The sequence below is a fragment of the Scatophagus argus genome, chromosome 5, assembly GCF_020382885.2.
Source record: "Scatophagus argus isolate fScaArg1 chromosome 5, fScaArg1.pri, whole genome shotgun sequence".
NCBI classification, from domain to species: Eukaryota; Metazoa; Chordata; class Actinopteri; family Scatophagidae; genus Scatophagus; species Scatophagus argus.
In genome coordinates, this window is record NC_058497.1 from 26,795,400 (window position 1) to 26,821,800 (window position 26,401).

General features: G+C 47.1%; 1 protein-coding gene across 1 annotated transcript; it reads right to left on the reverse strand.

Annotated features, from left to right (window-relative positions):
* Positions 1-24,901, reverse strand: timm50 (translocase of inner mitochondrial membrane 50 homolog (S. cerevisiae)). Its single transcript, XM_046390135.1, has 11 exons — positions 24,606-24,901; positions 22,693-22,849; positions 19,017-19,048; positions 14,125-14,146; positions 6,628-6,686; positions 5,855-5,974; positions 4,287-4,391; positions 3,481-3,579; positions 936-1,092; positions 481-587; positions 1-394 (listed from the first exon to the last, which is right to left on the reverse strand). Exons 1-11 carry the CDS (start codon positions 24,816-24,818, stop codon positions 296-298), a joined length of 1,170 nt encoding a protein of 389 aa, XP_046246091.1. The 5' UTR covers positions 24,819-24,901; the 3' UTR covers positions 1-295.
* Positions 24,902-26,401: the final 1,500 nt, after the last annotated feature.

Genomic DNA, 26,401 nt, shown 5'->3' on the forward strand with positions numbered 1-26,401 from the left:
AAAAAACCAATCAGCAGCTTGATACGCAACAGGTGACACCAAGATGACCAGGGGAGGAGGCCACCACTGCCCTGCCTCCAAAAACCAGGAAGTGCCTGTCTCACTGGTGCAGAGCAAGGTTCCAAGACTGCAGACCCGCCCACTGAGACATGATTGGTTGTTTGTGGTGCTCAGCTACAGTATGCAGGTCACCCCTGTTCCTCCTCCTCCTCCTCTGTCCCCTGGCCCCTCTCCTCCCCTTGACACTGATGGAGAGCCGGGCTGCGATTGGTGGAGGTTTGGGAGGGGGTGGGGCTCACTGCTGCTTGGAGCGCCAGAACCGCGAGGCGATGGAGCCGAGAGAGAGTCCCTGTTTCTTCTGCTGGGAGAGCTCGACCAGACGCTGCTCCTCCTCCTGACACACAGATAGACAAATCAAACGGGTCAAATCGAAGCAAACGCAGATAAACAGAACCGGGTGCGTTTGATTCCTCCTCCCACCTGTGCCAGCTGAGCCTGTCTGCGTTTGAAGGCCTCGATGGGGTCGTCCTCCAGGGCGTAGTTCTCCAACACTGAACGCACATCGTCCACTCCACTCAGAGCGATGGCTGACGGAGAGCAGCACATGTTTCAATCATCCTCCACAACCACTGTGTTTACATGCTTCACTACAGGAAAGTCAGCTGTTTGTGAAGAAGACAAACATCTGGACATTCTCAGGGAGACCGAATGGAATGCAACTGGACTTGTTTATCTACTTGGTTAAGATTTTGGATGAGAGGTGAAACGTTTTCAACAACCTTAAAGAAAACCGGCCGCCTTCGCTTCGAGCACTTTGTCCACCAAGTCCAGCTGCGTTCCATTCAATCTGCTTAAGACAGCTGTGACCTGGACGAATCAGGACGTGTGTGTGTTCTTAAGCAAAACCCTTTGCAAGCTGCAAGCTGCTCTCTTACTCTTGAGGAAGTTGGCGAGGTCGTAGAGCGTTCGGTCCTCAGAGTTTCCGTCCCATTTCTTCAGAGCCATGCCGTTAAAGGGCTGCAGCCTGAACGCCTCCCGCTTACAGTCCACCACGATCACCTTACTGGTGTCCCGGTTCAGACAAGACACGTCCTGAACACATGACAGACGGGTCAAATTATTCAGAGTTGTAAGACATGAAGGCAGTTCACATGCAGACATGGAGGGTTTGCTTTTAATCTTTCTCCTCCACACACACACACACACACACTCACTGATAGTAACCAGCTGGAGGCACCAGAGAAAGTGTGAGACAGATGGAGAGGGACGCTGCTCGTTGTCTCTATCACCAAGCTCATCTGGTGCCCAGCCCAACCCCCCACAAAGCCTGTGTGTGTGTGTGTGTGTGTGTGTGTGCTGGGTAAAGCTGTAACCTGTTGGGTAAAGCGTGTAAAGAGAGGTACCTAACAAGAGAGGTAAAGAGTGCGAGCTGAAATCTAACCGTTTTCTCCTCTCATTGTGTCCTCCATCAGCCATCAAGCTCACTCATGGACACGAGGACATGAGCGCTGCAGTCTGTGCAGTAGCTACAGATCCTTCAGAGTTTTCTCAATGAGGCTCACATGTCCAGCATGACGTCAAAAAGATTTTGTCAGAGACGTGTTGATTCAGCTTTTCCAGATAGTCGTTTATTCTGTTTTTGTTGAGGATTAAACCACAACTAAAAAGAGAAGTTTGTCCCTGGAAGGGGGGCCGCAGTCCCACAGGGTCACGGCCTGACAGGCTCCACAGCTCCGCTCTTCCTTCTCTGGTCTTTGTATGAAAATGTGACCACCAACTGAAATGACAGGACTGCTGAGAGGAGCACAGCGGACCAGTCCAAACCTTCATCTGAGTGACGAACAACACATTTATTTTATTTCATTTTGTGTCTGTTTGTCAGCTTGTGAGAAGTGGAGTTGGTGTGCGGATGGAGGACATCGTTAACAAAGAACTAATTCACCTCCTGACAGCAAAACGTGCAGCAGGCCAGAATCCAAAATGCTAAGGCCAAAGGAAGACAGTTAATCCAACTGTCGTGCTGTGTTTCTTATCCCAGCAACAGCCACCAAACAATAAGACGTCTGATCCGGATGCTTCAGATGCAGGGCAGCGAACAATGGCTGCACGTTGGTCGGGTTTAGGAGAGGCTGCTAGCTCTTCGTGGTTATCACAGCAGGTCTGACAACATATCAAAAAAGCACTAACAGCACAGAGTTTGTCCCGAGGAGGCTCTGGAGGAAAGGAGGATGTGATCACCTGTCCCGCCCCGGTCAACAGTGGAAGTCTGACAACGAGATTCAGATTCCGTTTACAGCTGCAGCAGTCAGGACGCTGGCTGAAGTCGAGCATTTCCGGCAATGTTGGTTTTGTTTGCTCGGCCACTAGTGGCAGAGAACCAAAGAAACACATTAAAATAATTCAATTAAAGGTGTGATGACTGGTTGACGAGGGAAACCTTCGGCGCGTGCAGCTCTACTCTGATTTCATCTGATGAGGCGTTCACTGACTTTCTCCTGGCATGTGCTTGGTGACATACATGAGGAACTCTCCCTCAGCATATGGAGCATTAATAACTCTCTCTTAGCATCTGTTGCATTCAGCTCCATCCTGCTGTATGGAGACAAGTGTGTCTTCTCTCTGGAAAGTAGGTTAACCAGCTCCTTCCAACCTCCAGACTGGTCGTCAATAACACACACAGATGACAGTTGGAGGGAGACAGAAGGAGGAGGAGAAGGAGGAGGAGGAGGAAGGGGAGGGTGAAGAAGGAGGGGGAGAAACATGAAGGAGGGACTCAAAGAAATGAGAGGAGTTAAGCAGAGGAAGGAAGGCAGGGGTGCAGGAGGGTGAGTGGGAGGTGAGATAAGAGGAAGAGGGGAGGGAGGCAGAAGGTTAATGAGGTCTGAGAGGGAGACAGAGGGGAGGAGGGAGGGTCTATTGTGGCGAGGAGGAGCAGAAGGCGGCTATAGAGCGCAGACACGGGGGGTAACGCAGCCTGTTGGTGTCAGTGTTCAGGTGAAACCACCACAAAAACAAACCGTTCTTCTTCTAGTCACAAGTGAACTTCAGCGAGTCTGAAGGTTTTGCACAATCAGAGTCCTCACGCTGTGACTGCTGCTCCCTAAACCGACCAAAACCTCCAACCTCAGCCAGTCTGAATGACTGTGATTTGACTTTACTCCGTGAAGCTGAGGCTGAACTGTAGAAGCAGTTCACGGCCTTCCATTGGTTGATTGTGCTGCCAGTCAAACACGTTGGCGATCCAATTGGTTAGTTCTTTTGTCCTGCGAGCGCTCGCTGTCCCCGCCCCACTGTGATGCGATAGTGTTTATATCAAACAGCCCCTGCTGCACTCAGACAGAACAGGGCGGCTCGCTTGTTTTTTCAACATTAATCAAACATTTAAGTAAACAGCAGCAGCAAATTTCCTGCTGAAACTACACGAGATGCCAGAACAGTGCGGGTGACACACACACACACACACACACACACACACCATACCTTAACATGATGTCCGTCCATGTAGTGTGTTGCATCTCTGAAGAGACGATACATGACGAATCCCTGAGGATCGATGCTGTCAATCAGAGGATACGCTGTCTGTGCGTGCACACACACACACACACACACATACACACAGGAAGACAAAATCATCATCACTGTTAGCTGTAACATGCTGTGGAACTGCATTATTAGGTCAACTAAACCAAGTTTCCATGGAAGAAGGCAGAATGGCAGAAACAGTTTCTGTATGAGTCAGCTTATTGTGTTCAGGATGTGGACTGTCGAGGACGTCACCCAATTCTAGACGTGACAGACGGCAGATGACTGAGTTCATGAACAGAATAAGCTGTAGACTTATCAAGCATAATGCTCTCTGAGGAAAACGTGTGTGTGAGCGTGAGTGTGCGTGGTCTTCAGACAACTGTAAACAAGCCGACACACTTCACACACAAACAGAGCACAAAGCTGACCAACGACTCTGTTAGCATGTCAAAGGACAGAGCAGAACCAGGACCGACGTCGCATAGACAGCCACGGCTAACGACCGGTGATTACCGACAGTTCAGCACGACGCCGCGTGAAGCCACCGCCAGCGGGTTCCAAATCACAGCAATCTAAAGGCTGCTGAAAACTAAACACAGAAATGCTGTTTGTGCTATTGGAGTGACTCGTCCCGAGTGTCTCCTCAGGCAGAACACAGCAAACAGCAGCTCTGATCTGATCAGACAGCATGACAGTGGAAGCTGTGAGGGCTTGTTTACTGATAAACACTCACTCTGTGTGTGTGTGTGTGTGTGTCTCACCATGCCAGTCTCCGAAGTGAAGATGACGATCTCGTAGAGTGGTGCGAGCTGCTGGAACAGGTAGTCAATGCCCGGACGCTTCTTAAACCGCCAACCTGTCGACAGCTGGAAGCACACAGAGAAATGAGCTGATGGGAGGAAGAGCAGCTTTAAACACCTCCAGCGTCCATCAGAGAAGAGGGAGAATCTCATAATGCTGAGTCATGCTACACCACCAGGCTCACAGATGATTACCGCACTGTCACGACAGACTGCCAGAAAAATAAAAGAAAACGTCCAGGGCAAACGTGCAGACTTTATTCCACACTAAACCGATGGGTAAGGATGACACAAGAGAGCCTTTTTAGACTCACTGCAGCAGATCAAAGCGATTGATTGATCAGGTTCAGACTCAGGCTGAGAGCTGTCTGATCAGGTCACGGACTACACTGACATTTGGACTGAAACAACACAAACACACTGAGATGCCTGAGGTCTGACAGGTTCATGTGTTCATGTGTGTGCAGCGTCGTGGTGTCTGACCTCCCTCACCATCACTCCACCTTTCACCACAACAGTCAGGAGGTGAACAGCTGAAATTCAGCGTCCACATTACAGAGACAGTCCCAAGTGTCTGCAGTCAGGGTCCCATCGGAGGGCTTCTGTCCTCTCATCTCCCAGGAGTTTGTTTCGCCTCGTTTCTTCCACTCGTTCATGTCTCACGTTTCCTTCAGTCCTCCATTCACCTGTACAGAGCTGATGTGAACGGCTGCTGCGTGTGACGCATGTCGTCACCTGGGTTTGGTAAAGGTTTTGTGTTGTCAGTAGGTAGGCGGTGTGTGTGTATGTGTGTGTGCGTTACGGTCAGACGTCGTGACCTTTTCCACTGCGGTCGGCTCCTACTTGAGTAAAAAACACACACCATCCACATCCTGAAGGCTGTCACATTGTGTGTGTGTGTGTGCGTGCGTGCGTGTGGTGTGTGTGTGAGTTACAGGAAGTAGGGTTCAAGTGGTGGGGCAGGTGCAGCTACTCGTGTGTGTGTTCGTCTGTTTGAACAGGCGGCAGGTGTTGAGTTATGGCTGTGGCACACCGGTCAGATAGGTGGAAAGTGTGTGAGTGTGTCTAAAGAGGGGGGCAGACGGATCAGGATCAGTCGACAGGTGGCGGGACACACCTCTGACACACACACGCCTGTCCCATCAAACCTCCCCTCCTGCCTGTGTCACATCTGTATCTGTTGTTACCGCTTTTGTCTGTGTTATCAGATAACTTTATCATTTCTCTGAGCTCAACTTAAATCTCATCTCAACACCTGGACGTACCTGCAGGATCTATGACATCACAGCTAGTTTGGAGCCAATCATGACCGAGTCAGAAACTTACAACACTTTGAAGTGTGATGTGAAAACTCAAAGCCTTCGGATCACACACAGATTTATCACATTCACACATTCTGGACTCCGTGAGGGGAATAAACTCACACCACACCATTATACAGCATGAGGAGAATTCCTGGAGCAGAGGAGGAGGAGGAGGAGGAGCAGAAGAGGAGCAGAGGGGGAGGAGGAGCAGCACAGCAGACATACCGACCACTCCGGGTGCAGCAGCACGTCGGTGAGCTCCAGCACCAGAGTGTATGGAGGCTGGTAGTATGGCTCCTTCAGAGGGTCGGGCAGCAGCTTCGGGCTCGTCGGCTCGATGATCATCTGACCGTGACATCATCAACAGGGGACCAACACACACACGCAGACAGACAGTCAGATCACAGCACATTAACATAAACATATAAGATGAGGAAGTTTAAGAAAGTTTCTCTGGAAAGGAGTCAGAATCAGCTCTGAAAACCCAAACAGGAAGATGGGAGATGCCCACACTGAATATACACCATTGGGTTTTACATCCCAGTGTCAGATGTGTGGTTTCCACGGTAACGCCTGGTTCATACATTCTCTATGAATTCTGGTAACTCAAGACGAAAAACCAAAAATGTGCTTTCATTAGCTTTTTGTGAATCAGCTTTTCTCTAAATGTGACTTGAGTAAAAGTGAAAGTAGCTGACGATGTGCACATGCAAAGCAGTTCTGAAGTCAGATTTAAACAGTAAACATGGCTCATCGATGAAGGACCCCAAGAGAAGAAGAGACAAAAATGTGAATTATTATTCCATATTTAACATTCAGTTATTTTATTTAATCTGTTAAAAACAGCTGATGGTGTAATCGTTTTCTGACAGATTTGATGTGATGCTGTCCGTCTCAGTCGGTCCCGCCTCTCCAAACATGTCTGCCTGTTTAAGTGTCCCAAACTGAATGCTCTTCTCAGATGAAAGAACAGTGACCGGACATCTGACCCCACTCACCTGTCTGTAGTCCTTGAAGTATTTGTAGGTTCTTCTCAACTGCTGGATGACTGGAGGATCTGAAAGAAAGAAGAAACTCTGTGACAAAAGCCCAGGAGAGTCTGAAACACAATGAATGATTCATCCGATCGCAGAGACAAACAGATTGTTACAGACACAGGAAGTGGAGCATCGCCCACAAACGCAAGCTGGTACGAGAGCAAAATGCTTCTGATAAGAAGCACGACGGACGATAGGTTCAACAATAAGACCATGAAGGATGAGACACTGTGTGAAGTGGTTAGACACACACACAGGGTGGGGGCGGGGACGGCCACCTGATAACATCCGAGCAGCTCGGTGAGTCTGCACAAAGAGCCGGACTGAAGGAAGACGCTCACGTTCATGTTCCTGTGACAGCTCATGCTGACTAATCACTGATTCCTGATTTCACATTTTCATGAGCGTCTTTGTGCTCCTCTTTCATGTCCGCCTTCCACTGGATCTACTCTCACATTCTGACTGCTCTGGACTTCGACTGCAGAGCTGCTGAGTCGACTGTCTGGGGGACAGACCTCACGGAGGACTGCGTCTGTGTATGAATTATGCTTGTCTGTACATTAAACACACTGATGGTGTCACTGCTGGACACATTGAACATACACAACAACAAATCTAACAGCCCACAGACACGAGCTGCTGACGAGTCACACGAGTCACCCGCTTTGAACCTGATCAGTGAGGACACGAGCTGCTGACGAGCCAGCGAGTCGAGTCCTGCCAGCTGTCAACGTGCTAATCACTAATAACAATAAAGACTCCGCTTCCCATGGGGCCGCAGGCTCAATACTGCAAACAGAAGCACAGTAACAAGACACATACACGTGCCTCCATCTCTCTCTCCAAACACACACGCCAGAGATAACACACTCTGGTCCCAGGAGACTCAATACCCCAGAGTTCATAGCAGCGTGCTGAAGCAGGAAGCTAAAGCCATCTGCCACAGTCCTGCTGTGATGACGCGCCAACACTTTCACATGTGTGTGTGTGTGTGTGTGTGTGTTGGAGAGGTAAATGATGACTGGGGTGTAGCAAAGGTTAGAGAAAGAAGAGAAAAGACACACATCAGTTTTTTCACACTCAAAAATGTTGAAACCACACCTGCAGGTCCATCTGGACACAAAATGGAAGAGACCATCTCAAACAGGACCAGGCTAGTTACTGCACACGGCCGCTGATGACACACACACACACACACACACACACACACACACACACTGTGCAGTTTGTCACCCAGAGGGAAAACAAATGGCCTCCATCCATCTCTCTTCATCTGCACCTTTTTTCCTCAGATGGCATCACTCATTTCCTTGTTGTCATCGCTTCACCTTTCCTTCCTCCTCTTTACTTTCTCCATTCTTTTCTCCTCATCTTTTAAGGTTTTCTCCTTCCACTGCTGATGTCTTTCACCCATCCTTTTGCCCTGCATTCGCTGTTCTCATCCTTTTCTTCTTCAATCGCTCCTTCTCCTCTTCATCCCCTACTCATTCATCCCCTCTTAACTGCATTCCTAGCATTTTCTCTCTGATTGTCCGTCCTTCTCTTTCATCTTTTCCCTCATTATTTTCATCATCCCCTCCCTCCTTCATTGGCTTCCATGAAATATTTTCCCATACCCCACACATGTGGTTTCAAACACGTGAAACTCCTTCCAGAACATTACATAATGACATTAAAGGAGTTGTTTGGTCTCAAAATAAAGCAGAATTAATTTTCCAGGACCTTCATCATCTGGTTCTGCTACATTTAGTAAGACAGTGGAGCTGCAACAACATTAACATCATCAGACACGTCAGAAACCTTCAAACTCTGGCAGGCAAAACAATTCTGAGTTAAAGTTAGTGTTGTAGGAGCTTGTGAGACGTCTGATGCTGCATCATTTGTGTTCTGCACTGAATAAACCGACTGCTTCTCAGATCAGGCTCATGTTACCTCAGGCAGTATCAGAGTTAAGAGTGTGTTTGAGCAGTTTACTGAACCCTCCACACACAGTCTGGGTTTCCATCCAAATACGGTGCAGAAGAAAATGTGACTTCAGCTACCGTTAAGTGAATGTTAGTAGCTGGTTGGTTCCAAACCATCACAAAACAACATCCTCCCATGCACGCTCCTCCGCTCAGGGTCGGGTGGCAGCAGGCTGTGCAGGGTATTCAGACTTCCCTGCAACGTTCTCCAGCTACTCCACGAGGATCCTGAGGGGTTCCCAGGCAGATGAGGTATGTGGGGGCAGCCGTGACCCAGAGCTTGGAGAAGCGGACTGTGAAAAATTTGGGTGTGGTGGAGTGATTAATGCGAAAAATGCCCCCCCCCCCCCCTCCATTAGCCGGCTTGATGTTGCCCACTGCTCCTGTGTGTGTTTCACTGCATGTAATTTGCCGGGTGTTGCACGTGTGTGTTCAACTAAGGATGGGTCAAATGCAGAAGACGAATTCAGTGTGTGTATGTAAAAATATATATACTGTCAATAAAGTGATTCTTCTTCTACTAGATTCTGTCTAGATTCCCAAGTGGACACGCCCACAAAACCCCCAAAGCAAACCCCCAAACCAACCGTTTCATGATGTGTTGAAGTCGTTAAATTCTTAGCGTTTCCACTCAGGGTGGAAAAACAGGTGAATGGAAACAGAGCAGCAGAGTCACATATTTACACCCTGGTTCAGCTGAAGTGCTTCAGGCTGCACCCAGCAGCCAGACCCTCACAGGACACACGGAACCCGACCCGGCGGGTCAGTTTCAGGGCAGGAGCAAAGCTATCTGGCCCACATTGGGGCCAACTCATGCCGGATTCAAGGAAAACACCAACAGTCCCGATGTGACAGCTCGACCGAGGGAGGCCTCTCGCACAAAGAGCCGACATTGACTATGAAAGGAAGACCGTTAGAGTGGGAGACGGCGTGAAAGGACGGAAACAAGAGAGGAGAAGAAAGAGGAGAAGGTGGCCTCTCGTCTCTCGCTCACAGCATATCATCAGCAGGACAAATGGTCATTCACACACTTCCTGTTTACAAGTACCAGTACATGCAGGTCTAACTGAGTCCATAAGAGAAACAACCTAACAGAAACCCCGGATGGCTGCTGATAGGTTCAAAGTGGCCACTGAGATTTTAATCATGGCTGACTTCTTCCACCCAGTCATGAAAGCTGACAGGTTGACAAACACTCCTCTCAATCCTTTTCCTGTCATCCTCCGTTCATCCACACATCAGCCACCCAGAGGCATCACTTCCACTCCTCCACCCTCTCCCCCATCAATTACCATGAGAAAGACTGTGTTAATCTGCACACATGCATCACAGAAAGCCTCCACAAATATTGATGAGGCTGAAATCATGGCCATATACAGCACAACACACACACAGCTTTTCTATTCCTATTATCACTGCTAAAAACACACACTCGCCGTCTCTTCTCCTTCAGCCTGTTTGGTCCAGGTGTGTGTGTGTGAGTGTGTGTTCATGCAGGGGCAGCATGGACACACACTCCCAGGTGGATGTTTTAAATCACATCACAGGTCAACAGCAGCTTGGTGAACACACACATGCTGGTGTGGCTCAGTATTTGTCTGCTTCAGTCTGACTTAAAAACAGACAAAAACAGCCGCATGTCTGAAATTAACTTTAATGGAATTAATGATTAAAAATGCTGCAGTAAAACTACCAAGGGTTTGCTGATTTGATCTGTGACGGCACATCATGATTTTAGCATGTAGTTCAAGAATCCAAGGATTCAAGGAGCTTTATTGTCATTTCACGCATGTAGAAACATGAGGTGGAACGACATTAGTTTCCCCGGTCCCGGTATAAGCCCAATTACCTAACAACTTTAGTTATTGAACTTGCCGCAGTGGAAGAACAAGCAACTAAAAACAGATGAATATACTTCAACAGGAAATTAGCTGGAACTCACTGCCTTCCAAGTAACAGTTTTATTCAGGCCATCGCAGGGAACCCACACAGAGGAGGCCACATAATGCGAGGATCAAGGGTCATTATGTCATGAAATCCAAAGGGACTGTGTGTGTGTGTGTGTGTGTGTGTGTGTGGAGGTGTCACATTTCCTGGTTGCTATGGTATCTGACGCTCATCACGCTCACAAATGCCGCTACTTGACGTGCAAACAGAGTCTGGAGCCAAACACGTCCCATAAGACCCATCCCTCCATCATCCATCCCTCTGCTCACCGTCTGCTGCTCCCACAGGAGGAGGAGGAGCGGGAGGAAGCAGGGGGTGACAGAGGGGGAGGAGACAAAGGATGAAAAAGAAAACAGGTTGTACCAAAATGGAAGAATATAGGGCTTGAAAGGGTGACGTAATGGAGTGGGAAAACCGCAATGCATTGTGGGCTTTACGGGAAACTGAAACGTTTGTTTACGCCGGCTGCATGCGTGACGCTGCTCTTGTGTTCTGTTGTTTTCTTTTAACAGGTTAAAACGTGCCGTGTCGTTAACTGCCACAATCGTTCACATGATCACCTCAGTAAAAACGATGGGCTGAGATTCTTCTCATGTCCAACGTGGAAGCAAAACCAAGGACCTCGGGCCTGTGAGCTAACGGGGAGACGTCGAATGGCCTGGAGAGCAGCCGTGAGACGACCAAACATCATTTTCAACACAATCGCCCGACACATGTTGGTGTGTTCACGTCATTTCAGACTGGTGTTGGTGGTGTTTTTCTGAAAATAAAATGAATGATATAAGAAAACTATGGTGATAGTAAATATTGTAGTTCAGAGGGAATATATGAAACTATATTCCAACTACTTTAATTCAGCCATAAGAAGTCCTCTGTGAGACCATGTGCCATTTACTCAAGCAATAATGTCTGAACACTTCTTGTTTTAGTCTTTTTTCTTATGCAGTGCAGTGACTCTGTTAAAGTTCCATTATGTGCAGATAAGGCAGAAGACTGTGTGCAAACAGATAAATAACACTGCAAATGAGGCAAACCCAGATAAACATCACTGCACGTGCTCATATGGATCGATTCCACCAGTTTTACTAATTTTTTTGATGTACCGAGCCTTTGAACAGGGTCCAGCTTGTCTTAATACGGTCCATTGTCTGTCTCTTTAGTATGGTCCATTTTTTAATGGTGTGTCTCTCTCTCTCTCGCAGTACCGTTTCTAACGCGAGGGGATGTAAACAAAAAACTTTTGCCCACAAAAATGCCGACCGCGGCACACAATGCATTGCGAGATCACGCGCCCTTTCGAGCTCTATAGCAAAACAGGACTGAGAGGAAGGAAGAGGAGAAGAAGAGGGTGGAGGAGATGATCCCTGGGGGACTGTGAACTTTTACGCTGGTCCCTAAGCTCATCAGGGAATATTTGGCCCCGGGCCCTGAGGTCCCTAAGAGGCTCCTGAGGTCATGATTGGCCCTCATCACTCTGAAGAGGGCTGAAGGGAAATGTGCATTCAGATCTGAGCTAAGTATAGGTCAATATCATTTATCACCTCTCAGTAAAGTCAATATGTGATGATGTAATAGCTGTATGGTGATGTCATGATCATGTGACCACAGCTTCAAATAGGCTCAGGTGAATCAGAGCGAGCACAAATATAACGTGGGGGTGAGCCCGGCAGTTTTATCATCAAATCAAACTGAAGAACAGCTGGCTGCAGCTGAAAATTATTTTCTTATCATTTTTCCACTTAATCAATATACAAAAGGTCCAAAATCCAAATAGTCAGTTTGCCAACAGGAGACGTCTGACCTGGACAAAGAAACACCTGTCTGTCCCGTCCAACTTTCTCCCGAATCTTCATGCAGTTTCATGTTTCAAAAGGTTCAGTCATTTCCTCAAACTGCTGCCGACTGCAGTTTTTGATCAAACAAGCAGGAAGGAACTATTTTCAGCAGCGGATTAATCCCCATCCACAACAGATGTGAGGTTTACATCAGGTCGATCTACAGGAACATAAGTGTCCTGTTGAACAAACTCTGAACGCCTGCTGATACCAACAATCCCTTCATCAATAGCTCAGTGTCCCAGAGGCTCAGGCCCACCTGCACCCACATCCCTCCTTCTGTTCATCAATACATCCACCCATCCATCCACTCCCTCCTGTCTGTCCTGACCAGACTTCAGTCATTTTCTTCCAGTCTTAGTTTCAGTCTGAAAATATCAGCGTTAGTGAAAAGCAACAAGCTGCAGGCTGTAAACAACACATTAGCTTTCTGAGCTGTGGCCCTCAGGGAGACCAAAGCCAGGACAGAGACGGAGGACAGACAGGAAGATCAGACAGAGGAGAGACGGTCATAAAGTTAAAGACGCAGAGGGAGGGATGAAGAGATGCAGAGGAGGACAAAATGGATCTCTGGGGAGATCTATGATGGTTGGAGGATGTAGAGGGGTGGAGGGTGTGTGCAGGCGGGACAGACCGGACCTCTGGGAGACAGAGTTATTGATGAAGTGATCATTAGCAGCAGCGGGTGATCAGAACCCGTTCAGAGGAGGAGTCAGATGGCAGCAGCTGAGAACTGATCTGCTGCTCCTGCTGTTAAATTCACTTTTATGTTTCTGTTTGTTTGCTTTTCTCTGGACATTTTTACTCTCGTTCCAGTTAAGACCGAGAACTTCGGTCAAACTGCCTGCTGGTTAGAATTCATCCAACTGCTTTTAGGCTGAAATGAACTGAAGGCAGTTTGTGCAGACATCAGTCAGTTATGGTTTGATGAAGTCAGTTGTTGAACAATCTGATGACTCTGAAGAGTCTGAAGATTTCAGTAAGTTTTTGCAGTCTTCTGGGACTTTTCCAGGACTTTCTGAGTGTTTTATTTTTGCTCTTCTGTCAGTACATGATGAGTGACCTTTGACCTCTGAGCTGCTGGCCTGAAGCTCAGTCTGCTGCTCACTCTACACACTGTGTGTGTGTGTGTGTGTGTGTGATGGAACGGGGCAGATGGATGACTGGCAGCAGGTGGCAGTGCCACCAAGGCTCTGAGGGCACATCCATCATCCGGACAAACAGCAACACACGCACACGCACACACACACACACACACACTGCCACATGTGGGCAAACTGGGGGTTGGCACAGACGTAAACTGCGGTCACGTGCAGGTGGCCAGCTGACAGTTCAGCGCAGGGCCTGGTTTACACGGCTGAGACTAACATTTGTGCCTCACTGCCCACCGTATGATCAGTGAATCAAATCAAAGCAGCTATGTGGGGTTTTCTCCACGATTGTCTGTGTTTTTACCATAAGAAACGTTGTGACACCCTGTCAGTGCACAAAGACAACATGCAGAGGAGTTCAAGTTAGAGCCAACAGGACGATTCATTCATTTACACTGACTGCAACTGACAGCAGCAACGAGCAGAAACAACATCACACAAGTCAACATCAAGAGGTCACACATTAGACAGCAGTCTGTCAGTGTGCTCTGTAACACTGTGGAGCTATGACTACACACACACACACACACACACACACACACAGTGTGTGTTCACACTCACCTCTGTCGAACTCATCTGGAATCTGTCAGGGAGGCAGAAAAGAGAGAAAATGATTACAATCTGCCAGTGGCTGATAACCAATCAATAATCAGTGTTGACAGTAAACATGTCTGAATCGCATCAGGATCAATCAGAGCGAGTGAGTGTGTGTGTGTGTGCGTGTGTGTGATGTCACGACTCAAGGTTTGTGTTTGTGGTAACAACAAAACATCTCGATCACCATCACAATCAGACACACATGTTGTGATGGAAACCAGCCACAGGCTGCAGGACTGAGACAGGAGGAGGAGGAGGAGGACAGAATGAGACACCGAGGGAAGAGGAGGAGGAAAAGAAGGAGTGGAGAAGAGAGGGAGAAGGGGGAGATGGAGGAGTGCATAGCTGCTCAGCACAGTGGTGCTAGACTCCACCTGGTGGCTGATTTTAACACTCCTGTGTCACTCACATTGGATTAGCTCACCTGTCAGGTGAAAAAGCCTGACAACAAACAACATCTCTAATGTTTCTCCATTCTAATACGAGCAACACTGAGTCCTGCTGTGGGAGCAAAACGTCAGCCTGTCGGCATCAGACGGTTCAGCGGAGAAACAGAACACATCTCAGAGCGCTGCACCAACACCGACAGAGCAGCGAGGAGGAGCAGCTGCCAGCGTGCAGGGCGGAGGCCACCTGAATGTGGTGACGGTGTTGGGTGTCTCGGTGGATGAAGTGTGAAGCAGGCTGTCAGACAACAGCTTCCCACACAGGACGAGACAATCAGAGGGGACACAAAATGATGTGTCACAGAAAAAAAAAACTCTTCAAATGGGTCTAAAAGCTGAAAGGATTCAATTAAAGTCGAGCTTTTGTACTAAAGTGAAACTGAGGAACTGACAAAGAGCTGATGAGTCTGTAAGGAGCAGAAAACACATTCAGTGTGTGGAAGTTTTGTGATGTCAAGCGTGTGTTTCATACTGACAGCCTCCGGGACACCTTTAATATTCGGTCCAACATTTTCAGTTCAGTGTTGAGTGCCCCCTACAGGAGAACTGAGGCAGTGCACACACAGCTCAGTGTCAGGGATCAGAGGACTGATGTGCTGAACGAAGACGCTGACGGCTGTCACCAGCAAAAACAGCAATGCTTCAGCACAGAGCTGTGACCATAAGTTCTTTAAGCAACAAATCTTCTGACAATCTCAGGAATTAAAAAGAGAAAACTGTCAAAATCCTCTGCTTTCAGCTGCTTTACTCCTCGGTGACAGTAAACTGAAAGTCTCTGGCTGTGGACAAAGCAAAACATTCAAGGATGGCATCTTGGGCTTTGGGAAACACTGAGCACATGTTATAGACCAAACCAAGTGTGAGCTCTGAAGAAGAGAAGGAGAACAGATGAGCAGTTCACAGACACGTCATGTCCACTGAGGGACCAAAAAGGACAGTGAGACATGTGCTGTCTCTACAGCACCTCCCACATAAGCCTCGAGACATGAACAAGAAGCTCGACTCAATTATCGAAAGTTGTAGAAGAAGAAGATGAGGATAAACACTATGAAACCACATTATGAAGCTACAGAAACACGAGCATCATCTGAGAAATAAGTTGAGTTGGCTAAAACCTGCTTCAGATACCACAGATGAACCTGCAGATGAACATCTGCGTACCAACAGAGGCAGCAGCTGTGTGTCAAATACCTTCAGATATTCTTAACCGACAGGCTGACAGCTCTTCTTCCCCTCCGGCGACGCTGCTGACCCCGTGTCAGTCTGAGAACTCTGGGGTCGTGTTTCAGTCTGGAGGGGCACAAACCAACACGTTGGCTTCCTGACAGGCTCTTTTCAGCCACGACGAACACAGAAAATGAATGAAGTAAAGAAAAGTTTGTATTCTCTGCAGCCAACACAGCAGAGAAGACAACCTGCTTCCTGTGTCTACACGATCAGTCACACAGCCATCACATGTGGAGCCACAACTTATCTGCTGAAGGACTCAAACAACCAGAACAAACTGAGCGACTCAGTCTGCCTGTTGGCTGCACAGGACAGAAGCAACAGGCAGGAGACATGTTTAAAACGCAGCCTGGCCTGACCTTCCTCCTGAAGCAGGTTCTTCAGCTCGTTAGGACAAACGAAGAGTGTCGAGCTCTTTTATGTCCACATGTATGCTGAAGAATGAATCAAACAATTTTAGAAATGAGACCTCTGGCTGTTAGGAGGATCGACGGACACGCACTGACCCAATCACTGACTGTCTGACCTCTGACCTTGAGGTTAACACAGCAGGCCAAAACTGATGGTCAGAAGTCCTCAGGGTGGACAGGAGGGACATTTCTGACAGTAAAATGAGCACTCGACAGCTGGAGATAAATTCATCACGACAGTCTGACGGTGCTGATTATCTTCATCATAAATTAATCTTTGTGTTATTCTGAACAAAGTCTGGAGAGGCTGCAACCATAGATCAGCTGCTATTTGTGCTTAGTAAAGATGATCAGTCATCAAGCTGATCAGTCAGCTGACAGCATCAATAAAAGTCAGAATTTAATTTGTTACTGCAAAAAGTTTGCATTCTGACATTTTAAAGCCCAAACAATCAATCAAAAGAAAAAAGGTCAGCTGACTGACCAAGAGAGAAACAATCATCAGCTGCAGCCCTGAGCTCAGCCAATCAGCCAGCAGACTTACTGTGGTTTCATGTGAACTGCTCAAAACAGCAGAAACTTCATTAACCAACAAACTTTGATCAGCCTCAACACACACACGCGGGCACACACCACCTCCCCGTCAGGCAGGAGACGACGAGGAAGAGCCGGAGGATGAGGAGGTGAGATAAGTGTGCCCTTTGAAGGCGCCGACGTGAGAAGTGTGTCGTCTGCTGGGACAGTCCTGACAGGAAGTCCAGGTGAGAGAAGTGTGCTCTTTGATGGAGGCAATCCCGGCCTGCTGTAAGGAAGTGAGCAGAGACAAAAGACACACACACTTTATGTTTCCCGTGACAAATCCCGGGAAAATTCAAAACTGCCACGTCAAGGCTGTTCTGGACGGCTGTGGAGACTTTTATTCACAAAGAGATGAATCTGGACCACATCCAGGTAAGGATGGTTTGTCTGTAAGGACCATTTCCCTGACACTACCGCAGCAAAGCAAGAAGACTGGGACTCATTTTCAGGTGTGTCAGGAGGTTGAAGGACACAGTTTGAACCTGGAGAAGAAAACTAAAGGGAGGAAAGCAGGACACCCATCTTGGTGAGCATGAAGTCACCGGAGGCTCCAGTCTCTTCTTTCTCGGGCTCACAGCTCCGGTCACGACGCTAAAGACCACTTAGCAGGAAGCCATCCTGACACGTTTGGCTCTTTGCTACCAACAAAAGGATCCTAATGTGACAGAAGTGTGCCCTTTGAAGTGGCCCGTCTTCCCACCCCGACACCTCCGACTGCAGATCCTGTCTGAGAGCTGGTCAGCTGCAGTACTTTGACTACTGAAGAGTTCCCTCAGACGTCCTGTCCAACAGCGAGAAGTCGGAAGTCACACGAGCAGCAGTTTTCTTTCAGTGTTTCATCAACGCTCACAGAAGCATGAGCACAATATTAACTGTGGGAGCTCAGCTCATTTTAAAATCATTTGAACTGTCGTTCCATTAAAAGGCACATGTTTCAATCTGTGGCTCAAATGTAAAGAAAACCAAACAATCCACGTCCAGATTCTGACACGTAGCAGGCTGCCTGTCAACTCTGATTTTGTTGGGAGGAAAGCTGAAGAGAGCATCGTTAACAAAAGTCTACGTGTGCAGCCCTGACAATCACACAGAGGCCCACTGAGAAAGTCTGGTCTTTAAGGAGAAAGCAAAACGGGAAAGTGTTACAAAGAGTAAAGCTGCAATGATTAGCTGATTCAGCAGGTCTGAGTTCACTTAACAATTTAACCTCAGCAGGTAAAAGAACCATCCAGCCTGCAGGAACCAATCAGGAAAGCTCCAACAGCCTGTAAGTCACCTTGAAGTTCTCGTGTTAAGTCGACTGAAGGTCAAGAATGAACTTCGACACGTTCACCTCTAAAATCCCACTGGTGCATTAGGAATCCAGTTACAGCTCTGATGGCTGCCTGGCGCTTTAATGCCTCCAGCACAGACTGAGTCTTGCTGTCGGCGCATGCAATCCGCTTCGTTTGCAGATCTAGGAAGCATATGAACATTTGTATGCGTTTCTTCTTGCAGCCAATCTCAGAGCGTTTCAATGCGACGTGTGATCGGCTGGCGACTCATCAGGAGGACACAGCGTTGACTGCGTCAGGTAGGATAAAACCTCGCAAGATTAAACTCCTCATGAAGTATGAAGAAGGCTCAGCGCCAGCAGGTCTCTGTGGGCCTAACTAAGCTGTTATCATCAGCCCGACTGTGGGAAGACGCCCAGCACTGGCCCTTTAAGATGTGAGTCCATGAGGGGGCTGAAGTGATGTGTGTGTGTGTGTGTGTGTGTGTGTGTGTGTGTATGTGTGTGTGTGCTGAGCTGGGATAACTGGTCTCTTTGATGTTGTGGGACAGACCTGATGTCTCAGCTACTTGCAGAGTGTGCTGCTTGTCATAAACCGGAGGGACAGTGAAGGCGACATAAGTGTGCTCCTTCCTTTCCTTACCGACACGTCTCACAGACAGACATGCGTCCTTTACAACAGGAAGAGGATCTCCTGCCTGTGAGCTGAGCAAAACGCCACCGCACATCAAAAGGAAGCCGTGGAAAGAAACAAAGCGTCTGAGATTCACGCCAGCGTGCTGGAGTGTGCCGTCACACACGGGAACAGACAGCTACATGTGTCCTCACTGTGTGGACACAAGCTTTAAAACCTGTCAGGCCTTGCTGGACGTGTGTGCACAATCACATCTGGACCAAAGACGTGCGTGTGACAGTAAAACTCACCACGTTTCCTTGTTCATCCAGCGAATTGGTGCCTGAAAAACACAGAAGGACAAACAGGTGAAAAAACGTCAAACATAATGAGATCGATAGATCGATAAATACTTTATTGATCCGGAGGGAAATTCAATTGTTCAAACTTCAGCTCAACAAAATGTCATCAAATGTCTGACTCTCAAACTGACTGAATCCACAGACTGGTGATAACAGACAGCTTCGATCAAAGATCTTGTCGCCGCTTGAGTTTAGAATTTGACAGTTAAACATGAGACAAAACGTTGCAGAATGTTGTTGTCAGAACTTTATTATATCAGCGCTGCAAAGTTAAAACAAAAGCAAAAACGTCAAAATTTTAATTAGTTTCAGTCGAGGTTTTGCTGCTTTTTGCTGTTTAAGTCACCGTAACCCGACAACCTCTTAAAAAATGTTCAATAAACGTTAACAGATTCATCACTAATGTTAAGAAAATAAATACTGAATCGTACTTACTAGACGTCAGACATGAAAATCAGCACAACATCCTTCCAGCCTTTTCTGTTTTCTGAGTATTTCTGCAGTTTTGTCACAGTATTTGAAGCCTGCGTGCACCACAAACACCAACCTGCACATCTCACATGAATGTCAAGTATTTCACAACCTTATCTGCAGAGAAAGACGCGGGCACGTTCAGGTTATAATCCAGGATCTCCCAGGTTAATCCAGAGGGCAGAGACGGATTTTATTCCACATTATGAAGAGAGTACTCCCACTCAGGATTTCAACGTGCACCACAATTATTGGACAAGATGAGGAACAAGTGGGAGGAGATAACAAATTTCCAACAGAAAAATGAGGGATCTGCTTCTTCCACAGAAGTGTAGGAAATAACAACAACGAAGATTTACATCCACCTTCTGTGCGCTCTGTCCATCCTGCCTTTGCCTCAACACACTCAGCTGCTGAGCAGGACGGAGAACAAACCAACTTCTGCTCCTCAGAGCTCAGGCGGAGGAACCTGAGGAGGACAAAAGCTGGGAAATCCAACGACATGAAATGAAGACGAAACTTAAACGCATCAGTGACCTGATGAAGCCGGCAGATGAAACCTTCAGGCTGCTCGGTCCTCTTGGACTCCTGCTCATCACTCACTCAGCTTCCTGAAAAGTCCTTCAGGTCGTCTTGAAGTCAAACTCCAACAGTCTCAGCGGCCAGCAGCCTGAACGTACGGCCACGCGAGTGTTTTCTACCTGACAAACTGAGCGAAGCCTTTGTCTGACTGACAGCTGGCAGCTCCACCCACCTGTGGGAAGTCCCTCCAAACAGGAAGCTGGGGGCGATAAACCAATCACACCCAGGATTTACCCCCCACTCACACTGATGGAGAGGCGGGTGAGATCACATTCAGTGTCCCACACACTCACACAGTTTTAATGGTTAACGGTCTCACTTTCCGTAATATCGCTAAGATTAGGAGTGTCCTCTCTCAGAGTGATGCTGAAAAACTTGTTCATGCTTTTGTTACTTCTAGGCTGGACTACTGTGACTCACTATTGTCAGGATGTCCAAATTATTCTATTAATAACCTGCAGCTGATCCAGAATGCAGCAGCTAGAGTTTTAACAGGAATCAGTAAAAGGGATCATATCTCCCTCATCTTAGCTTCTCTTCACTGGCTTCCGGTAAAATTCAGAATAGACATTAAAATTCTCCTACTTACATATAAGGCCCTAAATGGACTAGTCCCATCATACCTGCAGGATCTAATAGTCCCATATATTCCCAATAGAACACTCAGATCACAGAGTGCAGGTTTACTTACAGTTCCCAGAATTTATAAAAGTAGAACGGGAGGACGAGCCTTTAGCTATCAGGCACCCCTGCTGTGGAACCAGTTGCCAATCTGGGTTCGACAGGCAGACACCACCTCCACTTTTAAGACTAAACTTAAAACCTTTCTGTTTAGTAAAGCATATAGTTAGCACCAAATAAAGTGTGTAGGGCTGGTAGGCATAGTTTCACTCACCTCATGATATATAGCCACAGGTAGAATAGGTCTGACTAACTGTTAATCTTTAAATCTCTATCATAGCTAAGCTGCTATAGGCCTACGCTGCCGGGGGACACAAACATGATCCACCAAGCAGTTTCCCCTCCTCCTTCTCCTCTTCTATCCTCTCCCCTCGTCAGATTAACATGCAGTTCATTATTTTATGTCACTAACTGTGTGTCCAGTGCTCCTCGTAGTCTTGTGTCTCTCCCTCCCTCCCTCTCTCTCTCTCTCTCTCTCTCTGTATCTTTCTGCAGGTATCTCTCCATCCAGATCTTCAAGTTGAACTGTAGCCGGCTCTATGACCAACCCAATGTGTATTGTTGACATCTGCCTGTCATTCCTCTATGTACCGACTATGGGCGGGGTGGTTCTCCCTACGGGCCGAAATCGAACTGATAGGATAGTGATTCTCAACATCACATAAAAAAAAAAGAATACATGAATGTTACAGCAGTTCATTATAATTTTCATTATTATAATTTTCTTATAACTTGTGAAATGTTAAAATCATATTGAGGTGGTAGCAAAAAGTGAAACTAAACAGTTGAGATTTTGGTTTGCTTATCTTTTTAGTAATGTCATTTCTCATGTTGTTAACTGCTTTCCTGCCTGTACAACATCCATTGCACGTCTGCCCGTCCTGGGTGAGGGATCCCTCCTCTGTTGCTCACCCTGAGGTTTCTTCCATTTTTTCCTGTTAAAGGTTTTTCTGGGAGTTTTTCCTTAGTCGATGTGAGGGTCGAAGGGCAGAGGATGTTGCTGATGTTATGTTAAGCCCTTTGAGACAAACTGCTTGTAAAAATGGGCTATACAAATAAAGTTGACTTGACTTGACTTGACTTGACTTTCTCTTTCAGTTCTCTGGTTTAGAAACCAATCATCCAAAATGATTCCCAGCAAAGTTTCCACAAGTCAAAGCCTTCAGGAAGAATTCTGTCAGGAAAGTGAATGTGTCTGACACCCGAAGACGCCACTGATGAACATTTTTCACAGTACAAATTATTATTAGGATCATTATTATTATGGCTATTGTTACTGAAGAAATCATCAGCAGATTAGCTGCAGTCCTACTTCCTGTTGCTTGTCTAACTGAATATCATTATATATGTGATATCCCAGAGATGATCCAGTTGAGATCACACAGAAAAGCAGGAAAATGGTTTTATGTGATTGATAAATTACTTAATTGATAACCAAAGTCAAAATCAACAAACTTTACAGTAACACAGAAAACCATGCAAACTGGATCCAATCCAACCTGTGACTGCTGCATTAAAGACAAGCTTCGATAAATCAGCACAATCACAAACCAAATTTTTGTTGGTTAGCTGATCAGCTAATTGATCCTGAAACCACATGTGACTCTGACTGTGCACACTAACTTCCTATTCTGGGTTAAATTCAAGGTTGCAGTCAGCGTGGCTGCAGATGAATCCTGTTTCCTTCATGGTAATCACAAGCTGTGGCTTCCCTCGGGGTCACACACACTCATCTGACGTCAGTGCTGAGTGTCAGAGACAAACGGGAGATAAACTGACAGCACGCTGGTTTCTGGTGCCCTGAATGTGACTGCAGCTCATCAGCACAGCACACGAATCATTTGTAGTTTGTTCTGTCAGTTTGTCACATTCTCAAAGTTTCCACACTCACCGAATATGTAGACCACGCCGACCGCTCCCCCAAGTCCCATGAGTCCGGCCAGCCGAAGCACCATCTTCTTAGCGTAGGCCGTGTTCTCCTTCCGCTTCCTGTCCTCCGCCTGTTCTCCCTCCCTCTCCGCCTCACCACCCTCAGGAGGAGGCTGGCCCTGGACCAACACGGGAACAGACATTTTACCATCTTTAACTGATGCCAACAGGCTGGATAAGCTCATCAGGAGAGCTGGCTCTGTCCTGGGAGTGGAACTGCAGTCTCTGGCAGAGGCGTCTGAGCAGAGGATGCTGAGGAAACTGCTCAACATCCTCAACAACAAGTCCCACCCCCTGCAGGCCACACTGGAATCCTACCCCAGCACCTTCAGTCGCAGACTGAGACCACCGAGGTGCTCCACAGAACGCCACAGGAAGTCCTTCCTCCCTGTGGCTATCAGACTCTTCACCTCATCCCCTTTCTCCACACAGGACAAAACAATTTATCCTGAACTACAGTTAACACTTTAAGATTGCATCCACACCTTATCTGCCACTATCTATATCATATATATACTCTGTTATTTTTCATAGTACTCAGCTATTTTTATATTATTTGATACTTCTGTTTGCTTCTTTCTATTGCAACCCTGGTACAACAATTTTCTGCGGGATCAATAAAGTTCTTATCTTATCTTAACAGATTAATCTTTTGGTCTACAAAATGTAAAATCCTCCTGAAACACTGACTAAGTGACTGCCTGACGTTCAGGACATCCGTCCTCCGACTTCATTTCCTTTGGTACAAAATAAGTCGCTGCTGTTTGAGAACGACTGCAACACTCCTCTCAGGTGTGTGTGGGGTGGACAACGCTACCTGTCCAATAATCAGCTGCCCCACAGATACCAGCACAGGTGATAAGCTCTTTCCATCTCTACAAGTTGTGAATGTCCCCAGTGCAGGACTTATAAAAGCTTATCTTATCTTAAGTTAAAAAGTCTGATGCTGCCACTGTGGTTCATTTTTTTATTATTGCGAAACAGAAATATTTGGGTCAGTACTGCTGTCTGTGTTTTTCCCAGTGCTCAGCTTCTGGCTGTCAGTGACGAACAGACCAGTAACTGACCATAAACACTAGCAGCACGTCAGTCGCTCATGGTGTGTGGGCTTCCCATGTGAGTTTGGGGAAGACTGAAGGGAAGGCGGGGAGGCGGGGAGGAGGGGGTCTGCTCTGACCTTCAAACCAAACAAACCTTGGCTGGTAACGACGGCAGCTCCCCCAGATAAAACGAGGCTTTATCAGACACGGTTAGCTCACAGTGTGCGTGTCTGAGACCTGCTCAACATTACAGAGAGCCTGAGAGATGAGCCGCAGACTACAACAGCACGCATGCCCGAACAGAACTGATGCTAACTACGTTATACATGCCACAGCTGGAATACAAGACCTCAAACTAACTGACCATTGCGTTGGAAAATGTCCCGAGTGAGCTCAGGTAGTGACTATACCTGTGTGTCCCAGGCAGAGACAGCCCGCCCACCAGCACCAGCCAAAACGCATGCTAACATTAGCTAGCTGTTAGCTCCCTTAGCTCAGGTTCATTCATTGAGCAGACTGCGGCACACGCGCAGTGAGGGGTAGAAAACTAACATTTCTGAAACTGACATCTGTCGTGACAAATGACACGCAACAATCGATCAATACAGCCCGTCACTGTCGGTCTGTCAGCTAAATATTCAGATGTAAGCGAGCTTTCAGTCCAAGCTGAGATGGGAAATGTCATAGAAGTGGCTCCGATTTTATTTACACGGACAACTCGTGTGGGCGGGGTCTTGCGTCCAAACCCGTATTGTGTAGGGTATTCGCGCTCCCCGCCACCATGGCTGACCGCGTTACCTAAATCGAGCGCACATAAGCGAGCTAGCTTCCTCACCTGACTCTGCTGCTGCTGTTGGAGTCTCTCCTGGAGGATAGCCTGAGCCAGTCCGCCCGTCGCACTGCCCGCTCCGGCCGGCGGCTTATCCGTAGAGAGTGTCCGGACGATGTCCACCACGGCCGGTGAAGAGGCGGCCGCCGTCCCGCTCCTGAGCCTCAGGAGGCCCCGGCTCGCTCGCACACACATGGGGAACATAGACGTAGCCGACATGTTGGATAGTAGCACTAACTGCCGGCGAGCGTCTGTGAAAAGGACAAAAGGATCTGATTGGCTGAGGTCGGTTTGAGCGGCAGGCGGGAGGCGCGCTCAGAGCAGCGCGAGACCACATGGAACGGGAGGAGGGAGGGCACTAGAGCGTCTAGTCCAATCAGAAACAAGAGTGAGTCTGACCTTCGATTGCAACACAAAACTGCCATGATGGTTGATGGCAAAATGCCCCAAGCCCGGTCAATTATGTCACTGCTATCACAACACACGATATTTATACAGGGACTTTTAGGCAAATCAAAGAACGGATTACACAATACAATAAAATATTTTCTTATATTATCAGCATCAGCTTTATTGGCCAGGTGTGTTACAAGGAATTTTAGTCAATGCACACAAACACAACGTCAAGAAGTGTTTTCAGGAAAATACACACTAACATACAGCTAAGACGGGCTTCACGGGTATGTGTGAGGGTGAGGAGTGCAGTAATAATAATAATAATGGATGGTAAAATACAGACATGGACGCATTTATTAACTTGAACGATGTGTGCGATTGCAGCCACATTCAGACGACATTCTGTGAAATGTTGTGGCATTTTGCCAACTGGACTATATTTATTTTAGATGATGTAGTATCCGTTTTGTGCAGACACAATTCTTATTTCACTGTAAAAAGAAAATCCGAATCTGAGGCGTAAAATGTTTTCTGAAGACAAGCGGGCGTACAGTAAGGGGATCACGCCGCAGTGGTGATCTGAGAAGATTTCTGAGACCACATTGTCCTTGTTTTTTGGTGACTCATCTATAAATAATGAAAAAAACAGCAACATTTCAGTGTTTCAAAATAAACATTTGAAAATACACAATATTGTAGTTACAGTCTGTGACCACTAGATGACCCTGAACGCTACGTTCCTATTTCACAGCATTTTTAATTGCGTGTCTACGCTGCCCCCCAGTGGCCATACTGAATAACTGCACCCATTTCAAAATACACACAGGTGTCATTACACACCTTGACCCCCAGGAGGCAGTGTACGCAGCAGTTCTGCTGAGAGCTCTGAAAACTGAATGGGTTTTAGTTTCTATGTTGATTAGATAAAAGCAGGAAATAAGACAGCAAGTCCAAAACAAAAACAGAAAATAGCCTGATACCTCAGTGTGAACATGATGTTTTCTAGAAAAGGCTGCGCAGTCAGTTACAGGTGACCGAGTTCTTCATTTCACATACTTTATGTGTCCAACCTCATGTCAGCATTTTGACTGCACAGCTTTCTGAAGAAAATAAGAGTTTGGCTGTACGTATCGTACATAATAAAATGTGAGATCATACTCGGGCCAGATGTAATAATGGTTCTCATGGCCACTTGACCTTCAAATTAATTTGGCAGCAGGTGAATTGAATCAACCTGGGGGTCCCATGTGATGTTGTGGTTCAAGGGACCTTAAGCAACAGCCAACTTGAATTCCCCTCGGGAACAATAAAGTATCTATCTATCTATCTATCTATCTATCTATCTATCTATCTCTATTATATTGATATTGTTTATTATATTTATCTTATTTCATCAGATATGATTA

Excerpts from the sequence above, each read along its gene's own strand:
- timm50 (XM_046390135.1), bottom strand. The coding sequence starts at position 24,818 with ATGTCGGCTACGTCTATGTTCCCCATGTGTGTGCGAGCGAGCCGGGGC. Across the intron at positions 19,049-22,692 it reads CGGCGTGGTCTACATATTCG|GCACCAATTCGCTGGATGAA; the intron begins GTGAGTGTGGAA and ends TGTGTTTTTCAG. Across the intron at positions 14,147-19,016 it reads TGGATGAACAAGGAAACGTG|ATTCCAGATGAGTTCGACAG; the intron begins GTGAGTTTTACT and ends CCTCCCTGACAG.